Source organism: Martes martes (genome assembly GCF_963455335.1).
Source record: "Martes martes genome assembly, chromosome: 10".
NCBI classification, from domain to species: Eukaryota; Metazoa; Chordata; class Mammalia; order Carnivora; family Mustelidae; genus Martes; species Martes martes.
This window is the reverse complement of record NC_137898.1, coordinates 48,965,377-48,984,529: the sequence shown is the minus strand read 5'-3', so window position 1 is coordinate 48,984,529 and position 19,153 is coordinate 48,965,377. Positions and strand designations below refer to the sequence as shown.

At 35.4% G+C, this 19,153-nt stretch overlaps 1 protein-coding gene across 1 annotated transcript in view; it reads left to right on the top strand.

Annotated features, from left to right (window-relative positions):
• The window catches only part of USP47 (ubiquitin specific peptidase 47), a 107,999-nt gene that overhangs the window by 37,688 nt on the left and 51,158 nt on the right, over positions 1-19,153 (top strand). Inside the window, exons 2-6 of the mRNA XM_080816290.1 lie at positions 1,039-1,098; positions 7,247-7,450; positions 12,188-12,301; positions 13,733-13,871; positions 18,872-18,969. Of these exons, the coding sequence (XP_080672416.1) occupies positions 1,039-1,098; positions 7,247-7,450; positions 12,188-12,301; positions 13,733-13,871; positions 18,872-18,969 (615 nt within the window). The remainder of the gene's footprint in view (positions 1-1,038; positions 1,099-7,246; positions 7,451-12,187; positions 12,302-13,732; positions 13,872-18,871; positions 18,970-19,153) is intronic.

Here is a 19,153-nt window from a genome sequence, read left to right as displayed (position 1 = left end):
ATAAGATTTGTACAGGAAAAAGTATGAAATGACGTAAAACCAAGATTGTTCAGAGATCATCTCTTGATTATAGGTTATCTTTATTTCCTTTTGCATATTTCTGTATTTCCTCAATCGGAAAAATAAGCTTGTCTCATAATAAGGAAAATATTTACATTAAAGGAAGTAGCTGTAGGTAATAGTGTTAAGCAGCCTTACTTGAAGATTATTAATCATGTGGAAAATTTCAAATTTACAAACCAGCTAAATCAGGGATCTCAAGGTTTCCCCGCAAAATTCCTTTAATGGACTCTAAATATTATGTGACTTAGGAAGAGAAAGACAAATACTGTCTGATCTCACTTACATGTGGAATCTAAAAAGAAAAAAATCTAAAAAGAAAAAAAGAGCTCATGGAAACAAACTTGCCAGAGGAAGACGGTACAGGAAATAGGTGAAGGTGATCAAAATGTATAGACTCCCAGATGTAAGATAAGTAAGTTCTGGGTATGTCATGGGCAGCGCAGTGACTGTAGTAGGTACTGCACTATGTATTCGAAAGTTGCTAAGAGAGTAGATCTTAAAAGTTGTCGTCACTAGGAGAAAAACATTGTCACTGTGTGAAATGATGGATGTTAATTAAGCTTATTGGGTAATCATTTTGCAATGTTTACAAACCTTTATGTTGTATACTTCAAATTATTATAGTGTTAGGTGTTAATTATATGTCAGTAAAACTGGAAAAAATATGTGGCTTAGAACATTTGATTTACACATAATTCTAAAGCTACTACTCTTTGTTAAAATGTGGGGTTTTTTTTCACATGCTAATATTAATCTTTATCACTGTAGCACGGGTTTTCAGTAACCTTACAAGAGTAATTGAGGCCTAAAGTAAAATTTACAAATGTAATTTACGAATAAAATCCTAGGTGGTGTGCTACTTTAATACATATTTGTTGCAAAAAATGTCTTAAGCTTAATTGTTCTCATTTCACTGACTTACCTCTTTGTTTTAAAGAAGTGATTTGTAATTCATTTTGTTCTTATATACCATAGGATGTGTTTTGGAGGTGCAGACAAAATATCTTTGATGAAATGAAGAAGAAATTTTTACAGGTAGACTGCTGATGTAATTGCTTTAGTATGATAATCAGCAGAACAAGTAACAGCATGTTAGTATTTTTATTTAATAACAAGGCATGTCTTAAGTTTTATGCTTGTTTGGCTTATTTTATTTCTACCTGATTTTAATAAGAAGAAAGTCACCTTAAATGAATGTGTCTAGATAGTCCCTTGTTTTTAACATGTGAGTGAGGGAGAAAACATATAAAAACTATAGGACCCTTTGTTTTGACTTTCAGGTATGGTTGTTGTCTGTTTTTTATACAGATATATTTTCATTTTCTGAAGTATTAATAATGCTGGGATGAAATCATTTAATAATTTACAAAGTCGAATCCCCAAAATCTTACTTTAATAATTAAAACTATTAACCTTTCCAGCAGCCTGAATGCACTATGAAACTAAACTTTATTGTGATGTGTAGCGTCCTATTCTAATTTTTACTTAATACCTTATTTTCCTCAGGTCCCTTCAACTCTGTAGTTTTCTTCAAGGTGCTTCCTCTGATCTCTTGCCTTCTTTAAGTGATCTGTGGCATGAGACCACTTAGGAAAAGATAGTATAACATTGTGGAGTTTGATGGGTGGGGAGGGCGTAGCAGAATGAAGTGGAAGGAGGACCTTAAAAATAAAAAAATTTTAAAAATGTAAGTTAGGACTTCCTTCACTGCCCCGGTTATTGTCACTTATTAAAGTAAAAATGCAAATCTGAGTGAAGTTGATAAACTGAACAAATTTCAATAGCAAAAATACTCACATTCCCTAGTTCTCTTTTTTAACCTATGGCAGTATTAGCTGTGGATGACCAGAGGGTAATGTGCTAAGACCTATCTTCTTACTCCTAGCAGCTCCTGTGCCAAGAAGCAGATAAAACGTTTGTGCATGTGTGTTAAGTTTGCAGCCATAATACTAATCTTTGTAATAACGCTGAAAAGAAGGAAGTCTTAAAAGAAAATGCATTGACTATTAAATTTAGAGGTAAAGGGGTCCCTTTGTAATGTTTTAAAATTCTTTATATTAGTTTTTTTCTCAGAAGAAAATCTGAAGTTTGGTAATTTGAATTTGGCTTGATACTGTTTTCTACATGCTAATACCATTCTGAATGTATGCCATCAGTTATACACACTGCCTTTTAAATAAGAAATACCGAGGAAGTGTTTTTTCTGAAACAAGAATTATGGTGTTAATTTTAGAGAACTCAGATTTGAACTTAAAACTATTAGGAATGCCAAGAAAAGGAGATGACATGACTTAAGAGGTGAATATGCTATCAAGCAGGCTCTGAGATCCCTCAGACAGAATTATCTCATGTCGACCTCTACAGGATGTCCCTAGCAGTGAAACTCTTTGTAAGAAAATGTGTTTAGAGTGCTTTTATCCCACTGTGTTTTATCTTTTATAAATAAGACTGTGGTTTAATCCTTTTTTTCTTTTTTACTCTTTTTTCAAGGATTCTTTCTTCAGACTTCGTTAGGAAATCTATCTTTATTTTTGCAGTGAGCATAGATAGGCAGACAGAACAGTCTCTTAGCATGCACAGTGTTACTGTGACTGCTATTGACTTTCCCCTTATTCTCACAAGTGTAATAGTGCTATGAGTTGTCCATAAAATAAATAGTTTTAATTTTATACTTTATGGCTTTTTTTATAACTGGCTAGATTTTCTGTGTAGGGAACTCTGTGCCCTTGCAATAGCTCACCTAAGATACATTAAATATTTTCCCAAGTGGAATGTGCTTTAGGCTTTTCTAAAACTTTGCATTTATTTTCCTCTTATTTGTTTTCTCTTATTCTTTATGAAACTCTTTGAACTAAAAAATTGTGCTCTCTTCCCTAAATTATGACATATCCTCAGATGTCTTACCTTACTGTTGGGTGTAGTATTTAAATGGGCACCCTCCCTCCTACTACCAACACCACCATTACTACATCCTTTCCACCTAGTGCTCAGGTGTGCTTCAATGTGCTTAAGTGTATTTTTGTTATCTATTGCTATGAAACAGTCTAAAACAACTAGTTTATTCATAATTCAGTGGGATGGGATTTGGGCACAGGCTCAGCTGTTTAGTTTTTCTGCTCCATGTAGCATCATCAGGGATCATTATTTGGCTGCATTTAGCTTGTGTCTGGCTTTGGATAGAATGTCCAAGAAGGCTTTTCTCCATTATTGGGCACTCCAGTGTTCCACTAAATGCTTTCTCTCCTTGTGGGTTGTTAGGGCTTCCTTGTAGCATGGTGGTCCCAGGGTAAGTGGATTTTTTTTTTTTTTTTTTTTACTCATAAGAGGGAATCTTCTAAGAGGTACAAAAGCAAAAGCTGCTAATTTTTTTTAAGATCCCGCCTTAAATCACACAGTGTTACATCTAGTACATTCTGTTGATCCTAGCTGGTCACTAGACCTGTCCAGATTCATGGGCAAAGGAAAAAGAAAATGAGTGGCAAAGAATTTGTAACCATTTTTCATTTAGCTCAGGGTGATACTGCTTTTCCCTTTGAGCTTAAGTGGAATCAACCAGGGGCAGAGCTCCAAAGAAGAAAGGTAGCTCTGCTGTTTTCCCAATTCTAAGAAACACCTTTTACATTTAAATGCTTTATAAATCTGCATGTTTAATATAATATTGTAGAGTTTTTTTTTTCTTCTTTTCTTGGAAAACTGTTGTAAAGTTATTGTTATACTTATTGATGATATCTGAGAATTAAAAAATATTTTTTTTTCTTAGCATTTCCCAGATTGGGGGGATATAAAGGAACAAAGAGACTTCACATGAGTGTGATTAGTATTGGCAATAGTGCTATGAAAAATTTAAATGTAGTCCATGGATGATAGCCATATATTAAATTAAAGTTAAAGTAACAGGCCAGAATGTAGAGTATGAAGTAATTTAGATTTATAAGTGGCCTTATAGAAGCCTTAGAGCCTTAAAGAAGAGAAGAGCTTTTTGTTTGTTTCAGTTATTCCAGAATTGAATTCAAGAATAAGATGTGATTGGCCCAGAAATTCTGCTTATAGGAATTTTAAGGAAATGGAAAAATGCATAAAGTTTTATGTAGGTGTTCATCACAGTATTATTACCAAAGTATAATAAAGTCTGCTTGAGCCAGTAAAATGGAACTCATAGAACAAATTATTATTAATCCATGTAATAAAATACTACTCAACTGTTAAAAATGATAAGTTAGAAAAAGTTTGGCAGGAAAAGATTATATGATATGAGTAAAGAAAGAAATGACAAAATAGCAAGTATATTCTAACCCGGTGTGTGTGTTCAAGAGTGTGCATGTATATATGTGCATGTGTGTATATGCGCAAAGTATTTGGAAGGATGTGCTCCAAAATGTTAATTGTATCTGTGTGTTATAAGATTACAGATGGATTCCATTCTTTCCTTTATAGCCTCCTATTTAAAAAGTTATTTATATGCAATATACAGAAAAGAAAGCCATTGGCATTCAAAAGAATGAAAGGCACATCTGAGTTTAAATTTTGTGTTTACTATAGTACATTTAGTCTTCAGATAAGATTTCTTTGGGGATAATTTCCCCACATTTCTGGGTGGAAAGAGAGAAGGTATAAGAGTGTGTATACCTTGTGCTGACATATTTGGGGAAAGAACCAGGAATAGCTAATGTCTGGTCATATAATGTTGCTCTATCACTATTCTGATGTATACAGATGTATTCTGATGTAAATCAGCACTCCAGATTTCTTAATTCTTTGGTAAGGTAATCTTCCTTGCACCATAAGCTCCAGCCTATCTGAGGTTTGTTTATTTAATTTATTTATTTATTAGTTTTTGATGCAGTGTTCCAAGATTCTTTCTTTATGTACCACACCCAGTGTTATCTGAGGTTTTAAAATCTGGCCCTATGGTATTTTATACGTGGAAATCTTGAATCTACTTCTGAAGTATACTGTTGAAACTATGAAGGTGGATCTTTTGTATTTGAAATTTATTTATTTATTTTTAAGATTTTATTTATTTATTTGACAGAGATCACAAGTAGGCAGAGAGGCAGGCAGAGAGAGGAGGAAGCAGGCTCCATGCTGAGCAGAGAGCCCGATGCAGGGCTTGATCCCAGGACCCTGGGGTCATGACCTGAGCCGAAGGCAGAGGCTTTAACCCACTGAGCTACCCAGGTGCCCCTGAAATTTATTTTGAATTGTTCATTCTTTTACTATAAATCAGAGTTTAAAAAGGCCCACTCTATGTTTCTCAGTTTAGGATTAAAAGATGTAAAAACAACCATATGTGTTAATATAACACCTTAGGTTTTTTTTTTTTTTTAAGATTTTATTTATTTATTTGACAGAGAGAGATCACAAGTAGGCAGAGAGGCAACCAGAGAGAGAGAGAGAAACAGGCTCCCCACTGAGCTGAGAGCCCAATGTGGGACTTGATCCCAGGATCCTGGAATCATGACCTAAGCCGAAAGCAGAGGCTTTAACCCACTGAGCCAATCGCCCCTATAACACCTTAAGTTTTTAGGTGAAGGCTTTTTTCCTCCTTTCTTAGAAACTTATTAGTAATGTTCTTTTTTATTATCCTGTTTATCTTATAGAAATATATTTTCCTTTTCATTTTTAAATGGATTTTTGTTTATAATTAAATATTTTGATTCATCCAAAATATCATGGTAGCCAATCTGTTTTAAACATTATACTTCTTTTGTAGAATTTATTTCTGTTCTAAACTACTTGGATTAACCTTAATTTAAATAATCTCTTGCAAATCCTAAATTATATATAGCAGAAACAAATTATAATTGTATTACTCTACCAAACAAACCAAAAAATCTTGTGGCTGTCCTGTCTTCAGCACTGGTCAGTGATTATTATTATTTTAAAATGGGTAATACAGAAGCAACAAAAGGATGGAGTTGATCTTACTGTGAAAGAGAAGGAAAGAAATAAATTATTGCATACAGCACCAGTTTGTACAGGTCATATTTCTGTAAAGCCTATTATGGGGATGGCGAGACATACCCCCAAATAAACGACTGCTGTACTTCATTTTGAGAGGAAAGAATGAGATTTATAAAATCAGATTTGCATGTTATTCTGGATTGATGGAAGATAAGAAGAGAAAAAGTTAAGCTTCTCCTGAAGGTGTTGTCATAATCTTGTGTAAGATTTTGATTGCTCCAGGCAGAAGCAAGGAGAAAGGGGATGGCTCAAGAAATAATTTTAAAAAGTGGAATTGATAGAATTTGGGGATTATGTGAGGTGAAGAAGAGGAAGGAGATGAGGAAGATGCCAGAACTCTAGTTTCAGCAGTCAGTGGATAATGGTGCCATTCATAGAGTTTGGCATTACAAGAAAAGGAGGGAAAGAATTTCTTGCATTCAAGTATCTGATGCAGCCTGCTACCACTGTGGACAATTGAAAAGGAAAGCAGTGTCCTTCAACAGCTTGAAAGGGAAGCCAGAGCCTCTCTGAGAAAATCCCTTTGAAAACTTTTTGTCTTGATAATTATTGAGTTATGTGCTAGATGGAAAAAAAAAAAGGAAGGAGGATTTGTGATCCTAACTTCCATATACGTTGGTAATGGAAAAGTTTTTTCCCTTTGTTTTCCTTATCTGCCTCTGCTGGCTGATCTGTTTAAATAAGCTTGTCAGCTCCTAGCACGTTGATAAATGGGGCCTTTAGACATGTCTATAGGTATAGTAGTGTAAAGATCAGGAGGCCTTGTTGCCTGTGTCCCTTAGTTAGGGATTTGCAAGTTAAGACAATCCTTACAGTTCCCTTTTTGTTTCTTCAGGAAACCCAGAAATGCTTGATTTGACTGTGCTAGTGTGGTAATGATACATTTTTAAGGATCAGATTTTATTACTTTCAACTGAAAATTACTCAAGTATACTGTCTTCTTGGCTTGTTGACCATTGAGGTACAGTCTTAAAAGGCAAAAGCAAATACCCACAACAATGTTGATTCTTAAATATGCCACAGTTTTTCCAAAACAAACACATATGGTACTTTCTGTGTTTGGCATATCCATTATGTGTGTTTCAGACATAACAAAGTAATACTAGCCAGGAGAAAATAATATTTTGTGGGATATTTTCATATTTAATCATAGAAAATATTGCTAATTATAATTGTTTTGTTTTTCTTTAAAGATAAATAATGTTTGTTTTAATTTCAGATAGAAAATGCTGCTGAAGAACCTAGAGTTTTATGTATAATACAGGATACTACTAATTCAAAGACAGTGAATGAACGGATCACTTTAAATTTACCAGCTTCTACTCCACTCAGGAAGCTCTTTGAAGATGTGGCCAACAAAGTAGGCTACATAAATGGAACCTTTGATTTAGTGTGGGGAAATGGAATCAATACTGCTGATATGGTAAAAACCTTAGACTTAAAGCATGTTCTCTTAAGCTGCTAATAATATCATAGTCATTATTATTGTTGTTACTAACAAATATATTAAATCCTGGAACCTTTTTAGTATCATAAGCAAAACTATAATAAATAATTTAAGAGCCTGTGTATAACTCAATAATTGGATCCTTCTTCATCCCTTTGCCTTCATTCCTGATTCAGCATTTGCTTATCTTAAAGTCTGTATAAGGACATTTTATCAGTTTTTTTGCTCATGTAAAAGGACTGGCGTGTTGTGTCAACTATGGAAAATTTTCCAACATTTACTTCATGGGATGTTATTCATTGTGTGTGTGTGTGTGTGTGTGTATTTATTTATTTGTGATAAAGAGTGGGGAAGCATGTGCATGAGTTGGGGGGAGGGCAGTCTGACAGAGGAAGAGAATCTCAAGCAGACTCAGTGCGGAGCCCTACATGGGGCTTGAGGTCTTGACCCTGAGATCGTAACCTGAGCTGAAATCAAGAGTTACATGCTTAACCGACTGAGCCACCCAGGTGCCCCTATTCATCTTATATTTTTAAGGGAAAAAAGCAGGATATGGAATCATGTGTATTTTATAATCTAAATTTTGGAAAAGAAGAGAAAAATTTATATAGCAAGAAAAAGGAGAGGAAAGATATACACTCATGTTAATAGTGATTATGTACCAGATAGAGTGTTAGGCACCTGATCAAGAAGGTTCGTGGTATCATGACTTTTGAGTCAGAGATCTTATAGTCTCCAATTGTAGAAATGATTGTATTGACAAATAATTACATTAATATATTTGAAATACTATATTATAAGTTTGTTCCAAGTGCAAAGAGAAGGCATTGATCACTTTTGCATGGGAGAGTGGCAAAGGACACCACTGAGTTGGATCACATCTGCACTATTGTTGTGCAATCAACTGTTTCTGAGAATAGTACTGGAAATAGCATTTTTTATTTCCTGTCTCTCTGTCCAAATTACCCTGCATGTTACTGTTAGAATTGTTTCCAGTCGGAGTGCCTGGGTGGCTCAGTGGGTTAAGCCTCTGTCTTCAGCTCAGGTCATGATCTCAGGGTCCTGGGATCAAGCCCCACGTTGGGCTCTCTGCTCAGCGGGGAGCCTGCTTCTCCTTCTCTCTCTGCCTGCTGCTCTGCCTACTTGTGATCTCTCTCTCTCTGTCAAATAAATAAATAAAATCTTAAAAAAAAAAAAAAAAGAATTGTTTCCAGTCATCTTAAATTGTAGCCCTTAGGTCACCTTCCAGTTCAGAAACTTCAATGAGCGCTCTCTGCCCAGAAATTAAAAAATCAGATTCCCGGGGCGCCTGGGTGGCTCAGTCATTAATTATCTGCCTTCGGCTCAGATCCTGATCCCGGTGTCCTGGGAGCGAGCCCTGCATCGGGTTCCCTGCTCCGCAGGAAGCCTGCTTCTCCCTCTCCCGCTACCCGTGCTTGTATTCCCTCTCTTACTGTCTCTCTCCTCTCTCTCTCTCTCAAATAAATAAATAAAATCTTAAAAAAAAAAAATTCAGATTCCCTAGGTTAGCAAGCTTGTAGACAAACTACAATGGGTTCTTTAAGACTTTTGTAATCTCAACTCCCAAATACTGGACTAATTTGTTTTCTTATCACAGATTTCCATGCTTTTCTATCTCCATGTTTTTGCTTATATTATCTTTTTCTGTCCTGTGTTGTTGCTATTCTTGTGTTTTCCAGGAAAAATAGCTCTGATGGGAAATAGAATTGAATGTGTTATGTCTGTGATACTTGGAGAGCAGGGTTTTAATTGGGTCTATAGAAGAATCATAGATGTTTGATGTTGCTTGATTTGCCCTTAAAATCCATGATATTTTGCTTTCTATTCTATAATATATTTACATTTTTAAAGTATGGAGCTAATGCTTTACATTAACCAACTTTTTCCCTCTGAAATTGATTAGTAAAATTGTAGTCCAACAAAATATGCAAAGAGAAATAATATTTAATCTGAAACTTTGAATACTCCTTGTTACATCACCATGTAACTTCTAATGTTGCCTCTTTTTAAAAAGATAGTTCTGTACTGTCATGTATGTCTCCCCAAGTCTTACTTATCTTTTACTTTTAGGAATCCACAAATGATGTTTCCTCATGCCACTTTAAAAGTAATTTGTTTGTCCCCCAATTGCATTTTTCTTCTTCTATGCTACTTATCATAGCATTCTTTTATTATAGTTGTTACTCATTTGTGTCTTTTCCATGTGGTAGAATGCATGTATTTTGGTGGCTGGAACCTCATAGTATTAATTTTGCATCCTTCATAGATAGTCTCCCTAGGCATGCCAAAGATGTGTGTTAAATTAACATCTATAGTAGCTTTAAATGGATCTACGTCATGGGGCACCTGGGTGGCTCAGTTGGGTAATTGTCTGCTTTTGGCTCATGTCATGATTCCAGGGTTCTGGGATCGAGCCCCACATCAGATTCCCTGCTCAGTGGGGAGTCTGCTTCTCCCTCTCTCTCTGCCCCCCTGCCTGCTCATGCTCAAATAAATAAAATCTTTTAAAAAAAATAGCTGTAAAAAAAATAGCTGTATATCAGGATTACCTATTTCTCTTTCTTTAGCTATGACTGTTCTCAAGTACTTGACTTCTGTATATTTATTTGCTTACTGTACATTTCTGTGAGTATACTTTTTACCCGCTTACTGCACAGTGCTACCTGTATGCTTTGTGAAAACCTAACCCACTTGGCTACCCACCACCTCATACACTTAGATATATACATTTGTTGAGGTAAAACACCTATGTATTCCTGCTACATTATCTGGTTTTTTATCAGAATGTAAAGGGCCCAAACATACCTTTCCTCCCTTGTGACTTCTCTTCGCTTCTGATTTTTTTTCTTTTCTTTGTTTCATTTAAATTTGGTTAATTAACATACAGTATATTATTAGTTAGAGTTCAGTGATTCATCAGTCCTATATAATACCCAGTGCTCATTAGATCATGTGCCCTCTTTTTTTTTTTTTTTTAAAGATTTTATTTATTTATTTGACACAGAGAGAGAGAGAGATCACTAGTAGGCAGAGAAGCAGGCAGAGAGAGAGGGGGAAGCAGGCTCCCTGCTGAGCAGAGCGCCTGACGTGGGGCTTGATCCCAGGACCCTGAGATCATGACCTGAGCCGAAGGCAGAGGCTTAACCCACTGAGCCACCCAGGCGCCTCTATCATGTGCCCTCTTTAATGTCCATCATCCAGTTGCCCCCTCCTCTACCTCCCAGCTTCTGATTTTCTATGTCCCATTTTTCTCATGGATTTCTAGATGTGAGCCACTTAAGAGAGATCATATGTTTGTTATTTTATTTACTTAACACTTATTTTAAACTTACTTTGTGCTTAGTATTGTTCTTATATGAGGTTCTATACAAGTACAACCTTATTCAGTCCTTATTAACCACTCTTTGAGGTAGGTTCTATTACAGCCTCATGTCATAGGTAAAGAAACTGAGTCATGGGGAAATGGAATTAACTTGCCCAAAGTCACACAGATAGCAAGTGGCAGCATCTTTTTTTTTTTTTTTTAAAGATTTTATTTATTTATTTGACAGACAGAGATCACAAGTAGGCAGAGAGGCAGGCAGAGAGAGAGGAGGAAGCAGGCCCCCTGCCGAGCGGAGAGCCCGATGCGGGGCTCAATCCCAGGACCCTGGGATCATGACCTGAGCCGAAGGCAGAGGCTTTAACCCACTGAGCCACCCAGGCGCCCCAAGTGGCAACATCTTTTACAGTTAGGGTTTTTGGTTTTTTGTTGTTAGTATTTACACTTTTATATAATGTTAAGTTCCTAAGAAAGGCATTTCCGTAAAATAAGTCCCCCAAGGAGGCATTCCTCATATCTTGGAAGCATTAAAAACATTCTTTAATATAACAAAATAGTTTTAAAGCAAAAGAATGGGGTGTTCATTTCATCTCTCATTTTTCTCAACAATGGACTAGCATGTGGGCGAGTCCCTGCTGTGAACTTTGAGCAGACAGAGCTCCATCTCTCATCCACCAGTCAGAGTGTGTGAGAATGAAACTGCCTTACCAGATAAAAAAAGAGTTAGGTAAAGACTACGTATCTTAGATGTTTAATTTTCAGAAGAGTGATGATTTCTGTCCTCCTCATATCCTCTGAATCATGGCAGTGGACTTGAAATAGAATATCATTTACCTAGGACAGGCTGTTCCATAAGGAGTCTTTCCAAAAGTGCCCATTTTGGTATTTTACATAATTAGTTTGGTTGGATTGCTTAGTGTGTTGCTTATTGGCAAATTCTCATATTCATATATCACACATGTTTTTACAGTTATTAGCTATATTAAAATTATCTTTAGCTAGTCTTCATTAAAATCCATTATACACTGTATTGAATATATTTTAGAGAACACAAAAAACACAGATGTTTATATTTTTTTTTTGTAATACGAAACATTACTTCTTTACCTTTTTTTCTCTCCAGTTTTTTTTAGATGTTGGAAAATGTGCACATCTGGGTAACTGTCAGTATATGCACTGTCACTGGGCTTAGCCATCCTAATACATGAGTAAATAAGTTAATTCCAAGTCTAGATTAACAGAATTTATCAGAATCTTTATTAAAATATAGTGCTTGAGCCCAAGAATTATAGATTGATTTACACATTACTTGTTTTATTATTATAATTAATGTTTCTCGTAATCTGAGATGTTTTATTTTATGCCCATAGGCTCCACTGGACCATACCAGTGACAAGTCTCTTCTTGATGCTAATTTTGAGCCAGGAAAGAAGAACTTTCTGCATTTGACAGATAAAGATGGTGAACAGCCTCAAATACTACTGGTAAACTATTTAGAAGCCTTGTATTCATAATTTTTGTGTACTGTCATTATTCGGAAGCAGTATTTAAAGGAAGGAGGAGAGATATAATTTGTGATTTATATATAATAAATTATTTTTCTATTTTATGTTGCCTTGTTATAAGTATATATGTTAACATGATAACAGTCGGCATCCATAGCACTGTTGCTTGTGTGTATAGTCTGTTTCTGCATTGGGAACAGGTTGCCGTCTTCAAGACTACCACCATAACAGGGCTGGGTAGATCTAGGATAAGTTAAAATGCCACAGAGATCGCCTACTGTGTTTCAGTGGCCTTCCTTTGGTTAAGCATTTGGTTGTTGTAAGTCCTTGGCAGTTTGCCTAGATTTCTCTGTATTTTAGGGTAGGGACAGACCCCCAGTTTTGCTTCCCACCCTCCTTTCTGGAATAACTAGTTTTTCAAGTTACATACTGTATTTCTATTCTTTTAGTTTTTGCCTCTGTTCGTATTTCAGTAGGCTTTCCTGTCTAGTTCAGTGGCTCTAGAGATTGTGTAATTTGAGGGTCAGTCCTAAAAAAGATTGAGAAAACCTGGGCTGATTTACAAGCTGTTTTACAGGCTGAGGAAACTAAGGCTCACAGAGTTCATGGACTTCTTCAGAACCCTCTCTTCAATGAAACTTCACTCACAAAAGTTCTCGTATGTGATGCTTTTCATGTAGAAGTCTATTGTGAATTAGAATACCTGTCTGGACAGTAGGCATTAATTAAACACAGAGCATCCATTCTGAAGTAATACTAGAAGATGCTCTTTCTCATCATTTTTTTTGACATCATGAGAAGATTTTGATTGACATTGAAATATAAATTGGGTATTAATTTAGGGAACTCTAGGTCTGTGATACAGGAATTCATGTTATAAAAAACATAGTAATTACTCTTCAGCTCCGTCTTAATTGGTTATGCTAATTTTATATCCCTAAATCCTTTTTGACATCTTTCTCATTAATAGGAAGTTTCGTCCTAGAGACAGTAGGAAACAATCCATTTTATCCAATACTTAAGTTTGCCCTACCTGCCAGGTCTACTTGGCAAGGATGGTGTAAAAATGAATGACAGACCCTGTCATCAAAGAGTTCACAATGGAATTTTCTCTTCCTCTCATATAAACAAAATTTGAAAGAGAATTAAGGGAAATTGGAGAAATAGGAACTTTGAAAGAAAACACAAGCACGTCTCCAAAGTGTTTTACATTGGGTGTCTTTTGAGCCTTCTTATAGGAAATGGTGAGGGCATACATTCCTTTGAATGTCTTGGTGGTAATAGTAATACCTTGTGTTTTTTTCATTGCCTTAGCAATTAGTATGTGGTTTGTTTGTTGTTGTTTTTTTTTTTTTTCATTGTTTCAGCAACATATGCCATTCAATAAATATTGGTTATGCTGCATTTTAGGAGGATTCCAGTGCTGGGGATGATAGTGTCCATGACCGGTTTATAGGTCCACTTCCAAGAGAAGGTTCTGTGGGCTCTACCAGTGATTATGTCAGCCAAAACTACTCCTATTCATCTATTTTGAATAAATCAGAAACTGGTAAGATTTATTATTATTACTGTGGTGGTTGTATTTTCATAAAATCATAGGGTGTTAGACCCTGAATAATCTGAGAGATCTCAAGGCTGATCACCTCATTTTATGGATTAGAAAACTGAGACCCAGAGCAAGGTCACTAGTTAACAGAAATAGAACAATAATGTGGTTTCTCTTTCCCTCAAGTCGTTGTTTTCACTATATTGTTACTGCCAGTATTCAGTAATAAAGTAAAAAATACTGAATATTGTATTTTGAAGGAAGACTCTTCTCTTTGATAATTTTCTATTTTTAATTTATCTTTAAATTTCTGAAGTTGACTTTGTTTGGAAAGGAATGTTTTCATTTTATCTTTATGGATTAGGATAGACTGTGGAGGATACTTGCATTTTGAAACAGATGGGCCAAGCTTATTTTATTAGACCTACTGTGTCATCTTTTAGTTTAATCTAACATAGGTTTGAAATTAATCATACAATTTTAATATTCCTGTTAACTTTTTTCTGAACATTATTAAACCTAGGCGTTTGAATTTTTTCAAATTTTTGAGCAGTGAAATTGTTTTATTTATGTAAAGGTTTATTCCTTTACATGTAAGATTGGTTAATTGCCTGAATATAATGTGGTTACTTCTACATAACATTTGATCTCGTAGCAAACTTTGCAGTCGATAGTATTATTCATATTAAAAGAAGTGGAACCTGAGTTCTGAGAAGCCTTTGATTTCACAGCTGGTACTGCTATGTGCGACTGCAGAACCTCTACTCTTAGAACTTTTAAGTATTATATGCAGGTATTTAGTATATAAACAAAACTATAAATTACACTGCAAATTTTGTCCTAATGTGATCTGTAATCTTCTATTTACTGTATTTTGTAATTAAAATGTAGATAATTTACTCATAGCTGATCATTTGTACAGGCTTACCAGTGCGTTTGTTTTGGAAATACCAGTAAAAGCTGGCTATATTTGGTATTTAGGATCATTTATATCAATAAAACTTTGTACAGTCAAGTACCAGGAATAAAAGAGAATGCAGAGTTATCTTCTGTTTCAGATAATAGGAGATAATAAAGCTATTCATCATTATACTGTCTAGAGAAGTGATTCTCAAATTTTTATTTCTTGAAAAGTAATTTGGAGATACTTGTTAAAAATGTGGGTTCTGGGGGCACCTGGTGGCTCAGTGGGTTAAAGCCTCTGCCTTCAGCTCAGGTCATGATCCCAGGGTCCTGGGATCGAGCCCCGCATCGGGCTCCCTGCTCAGCACGGAGCCTGCTTCCCTTCCTCTCTCTCTCTGCCTACCTCTCTGCCTACTTGTGATCTCTGTCAAATAAGTAAATAAAATCTTAAAAAAAAAAAAATTTAAAAAAATTTAAAAAAAATGTGGGTTCTAAGGCATTATTTCCCAAAATACTGGTTGGATAAATTACATTTTGTTTTAAATAAGCACCCTAGATTATTCTGAGATAGTTGGAATATTTTGAGAAAGTTCCAGATTTAACAAATCAGGATTCTTGAACTATTTGCTTTGTATTCTGACAACCAATTCAGTCCTTTATGTAGGAGTATTTATAGAATTCCTACTTTGTGGTATATACTGTATGGCTCTGTGATGCCTATAAATTCCTAGAGACTGACTCAGACTTTAAAAAGTTCTTTCTCTGATTATACAAATGTAATACATACTCATTGTCATACTTTAAAATGAAGAAAGTGAAAGTCACTGACAGTACTACTAACAGAAACTACTTACAGTGATTTTGCTTATTTCTGTTTTATCTTTGTTCCATATATTTTTTCTTAAGAAAATGGGGTATCACATGTTTTGAGCATTTTTTATTATGCATTTTTTTCCTTAATACTACATGATAAGCATTTTTCAATGCTGTTAAATAGTTTTTTAATATAGGATTTCGAATGACTGAAAAACTATTTCACTGTATAGTTTAGCTATTTAAGCAAATTATTACTGATGTTATGATGAACACTCTTGTACATAAGTTTTATTTTTATCTCTGATTATTTCCTTAGGATAAGTTGTCAAATTGAATTACTAAATTGAAATTCATTTAAAACAATTTTTAGAGGTCTTTGTTTTAAATTGCCATTTAATCGTAGCCTTCATTCCTGATAATTGTTTCTCATACACCTCTACTCCACTCCCTTTTCCTACCTGTACAATTTTCTCCGGTTTTCTAGTGGTACTGCCTTTCTGAATTAAAGTAGTCTATAAGTATCCAAAGGAGTTGTGGTTTAAACATAATTTTGTTAGTGACTGTTGAATTTGCATTTTCCTTAAATTATTGTGTATCTTGGCACCATGTACAAAATGTTGTCATGATTTTGACTTGGCTCTAAGGAACACATTTCTCCATAATGCTGGAGGTTTGGGGATTTCTTTCCTGTCTCCCTTGCCTACCAAATCCCCCTGGGGTAACCAGCCACTGTTGATAGGAGGTAGTGTAGGGGCAGGTAGGGGTGGGGTGTTGTGTATGTGAACATAAAGCAGATTGAAGGCTAATGTGGACTTGCAGGTGATTAGAGACTATGTAACTAGGGTGTTTCCATTATCTGAATCCTTGATAACTATTCTTGGCCAGTTTCTTTAGCAGTTCTTTTACCAACTCTAGGAGTTGACCTTTTGCATTCTGCATTCTTGATTTGGCCTAATTGATGGCTACTTCATTACCTCAGATTCTGTTTAGGATTTCTTTCCACATGTGCCGCTTGCAGAGTGACATGTTTTCACCTTCTTCTCCCTTAGGGGCTCACACTTACAGTATTGACTCACAGCTATTTCAGATATAGGACCCGTTTGATAACAGTTGTCATTTGAAGTTCTTTGATTTAGACAATGCTTAATGACTAAAGATTTCTATTACTCAGTAGCACTTTTATTAGTATCACCGAAATCTTCATAGTTTTGGCATATAGTACCTTTATGTGGAACTCTGTTCATTCTTTGCAGATGTGGTACTAAATCAAGTACACTTAACCATAGTTTTTTCTATATGATTTTTATTGCTAATGAGAAAATAAAGAGCATTGGTAATAATTAAGTGCTCCCTCTTTTTCTTAAACCCTCTTCTACCACCCCTTTTTTAAGCCCAGGGAGGGGAAACAAGGTCACACATGAATGATACATGATTGGTCTAGAGGTATACAAAAGACAGTAATAGCATTCATCTTGATTGTTGAAGGATTGGGGGAAGGAGATGGAGAAGAGGAAATTCCAGGCATTCTCAGCCAAAAAGATGTAGACCAATGAGCCTGGTCTCGTGGCCAAAACACTGTTGTTCTTGTGGAAGAGTCTGTTTAAGAATGAAATAATGCTTTATTATTAATAATCAGGGCGTATACCATGAAGATTTGCATTACCTGTATGTCATATGCATTTTCCCCTTAAGTGCACCTTCTGCTGTGCTAAGTAGTAGAGCAGTAAATCAGATTTGATCCCTCCACTCACAGTCTGATGGGGAAGACATGTAAGTAAATAGGTCATTACAGAACAGTGAGCTGAAGGCTCCAGTATGGATTAAAGACAGGGTGCCAAGAGAACAACTCAGGAGGGGGATGGTTAGGTATTGTCATAGTTTATAATTCTATAACAATGTACAGCAGAATAGACACAGTAGGTTTTTTGGATTTTTTTTTTTTTTTGAGAGGGAGAGAGAATCTTAAGCAGGCTCCATGCCCAGTGTGGAACCCGATGCAGGGCTCCATCTCACAATCCTGAGATCATGACCTATGCCAAAAGCAAAAGTCGGACACTTAACTGACTAAGCCACCCAGGCACCCTGATAAACACAGTATTAAGTATGAAAGCCATTAGAAATTAAAACTTGAACCTTAGTCCTAAGTGAAAAGTGGGGGTAGGTACTTGATCTCTTCTTAGAACCATACAGATAACATGGAATCTGTTCCTTTTTTCCACAACTGACCAAGGCTTATCATGCATACTTGTCCTTTCATCACTTTTGGCAATATCTAGCATTTCTCAAGACGTTTTGATAATTGGGGAATTGAGAAAAGTATTTTGAAAAGCTTCAGTGAACACCTTCAGCATCTGTTGAGAAAAGATTTAAGGCTTTTTTTTGGGGGGGGGGTACCCAAGTCATTCAGTATTAAGTGGGAGTATATAAGTTTAATTATTATGCAGTGTTTACCACATTTTGCTCATGTAATGTGGTATAACTAAAATGATGAGACTGATTTTTTTGTTGTATGTGTGTCTCATAAACTGGGCCTGAAATCTGCTTCAAAAGAGAAATTCCAAAAATGTTCTCAACAGTGGTAGCCATATCCAATCAGATATATAAAGCTAAGTAATTTTAATCATTCACTTGAATTTTAAGTTCCTATAAGCTTCTCCTTTTTTCCTTCCTCCCTACCCCACTCCCTCTCTCTATTCTTCCCTGTTTCTGACTTCTCTTACTTTATAGTCACTCTTTGCATAGTGTGCTGATGTATAGAATCTCATACTTCATGGGCTTATTAAAATAGAGGAAGTCATTCAGAGTTTTATATGATGAATTTATCTCATGTTATTAATTCTTGGCATAAATTGGTTTATAGACCCTGATAGCATGGGTAGCTGGTTCAGTTCAGTCTTTCTGTTTTGGGTATGTGATAAGTAAATGTGTTTATACTTTTCCATTACAATCAACAATGTATCAATTTGGGGAACAAAGATTATTTTTATATCAAGTAAACATACTATATTGAAATACTCCTCTTTAAATTTTACTAAATGCTGTATAATATCCGTGCATATCTCTGGACATTTAACAAAATATACTCACTTTTTCTGAGAAACAAGGTTTACATACTACACATTTTAGAAGAAGGGGTCTTTCTTACTGCTTTTGAAGAAACTAAAATAATTTCCAAGTAACCTTAACCTCTCAATTTTTACTGTGCATTAAATTCTTAATAAGTTTTCTTTTTGTTATTTTAATGTAAATGCTGATTTATATATATTTGTGTTTTCTTTTTAAAGGATACGTGGGATTAGTAAACCAAGCAATGACTTGCTATTTGAATAGCCTTTTGCAGACACTTTTTATGACTCCTGAATTTAGGAATGCATTATATAAGTGAGTATTCAAAAAAAATTTATAAATAAAATTGATCTAAGAATGAAAGTATAGGGGCACCTGGGTGGCTCAGTGGGTTGGGCCTCTGCCTTCTGCCATGGTCTCAGGGTCCTGGGATCGAGCCCCACATCAGGCTCTCTGCTCAGCACGGTGCCTGCTTCCGCCTCTCTCTCTGCCTGCCTCTG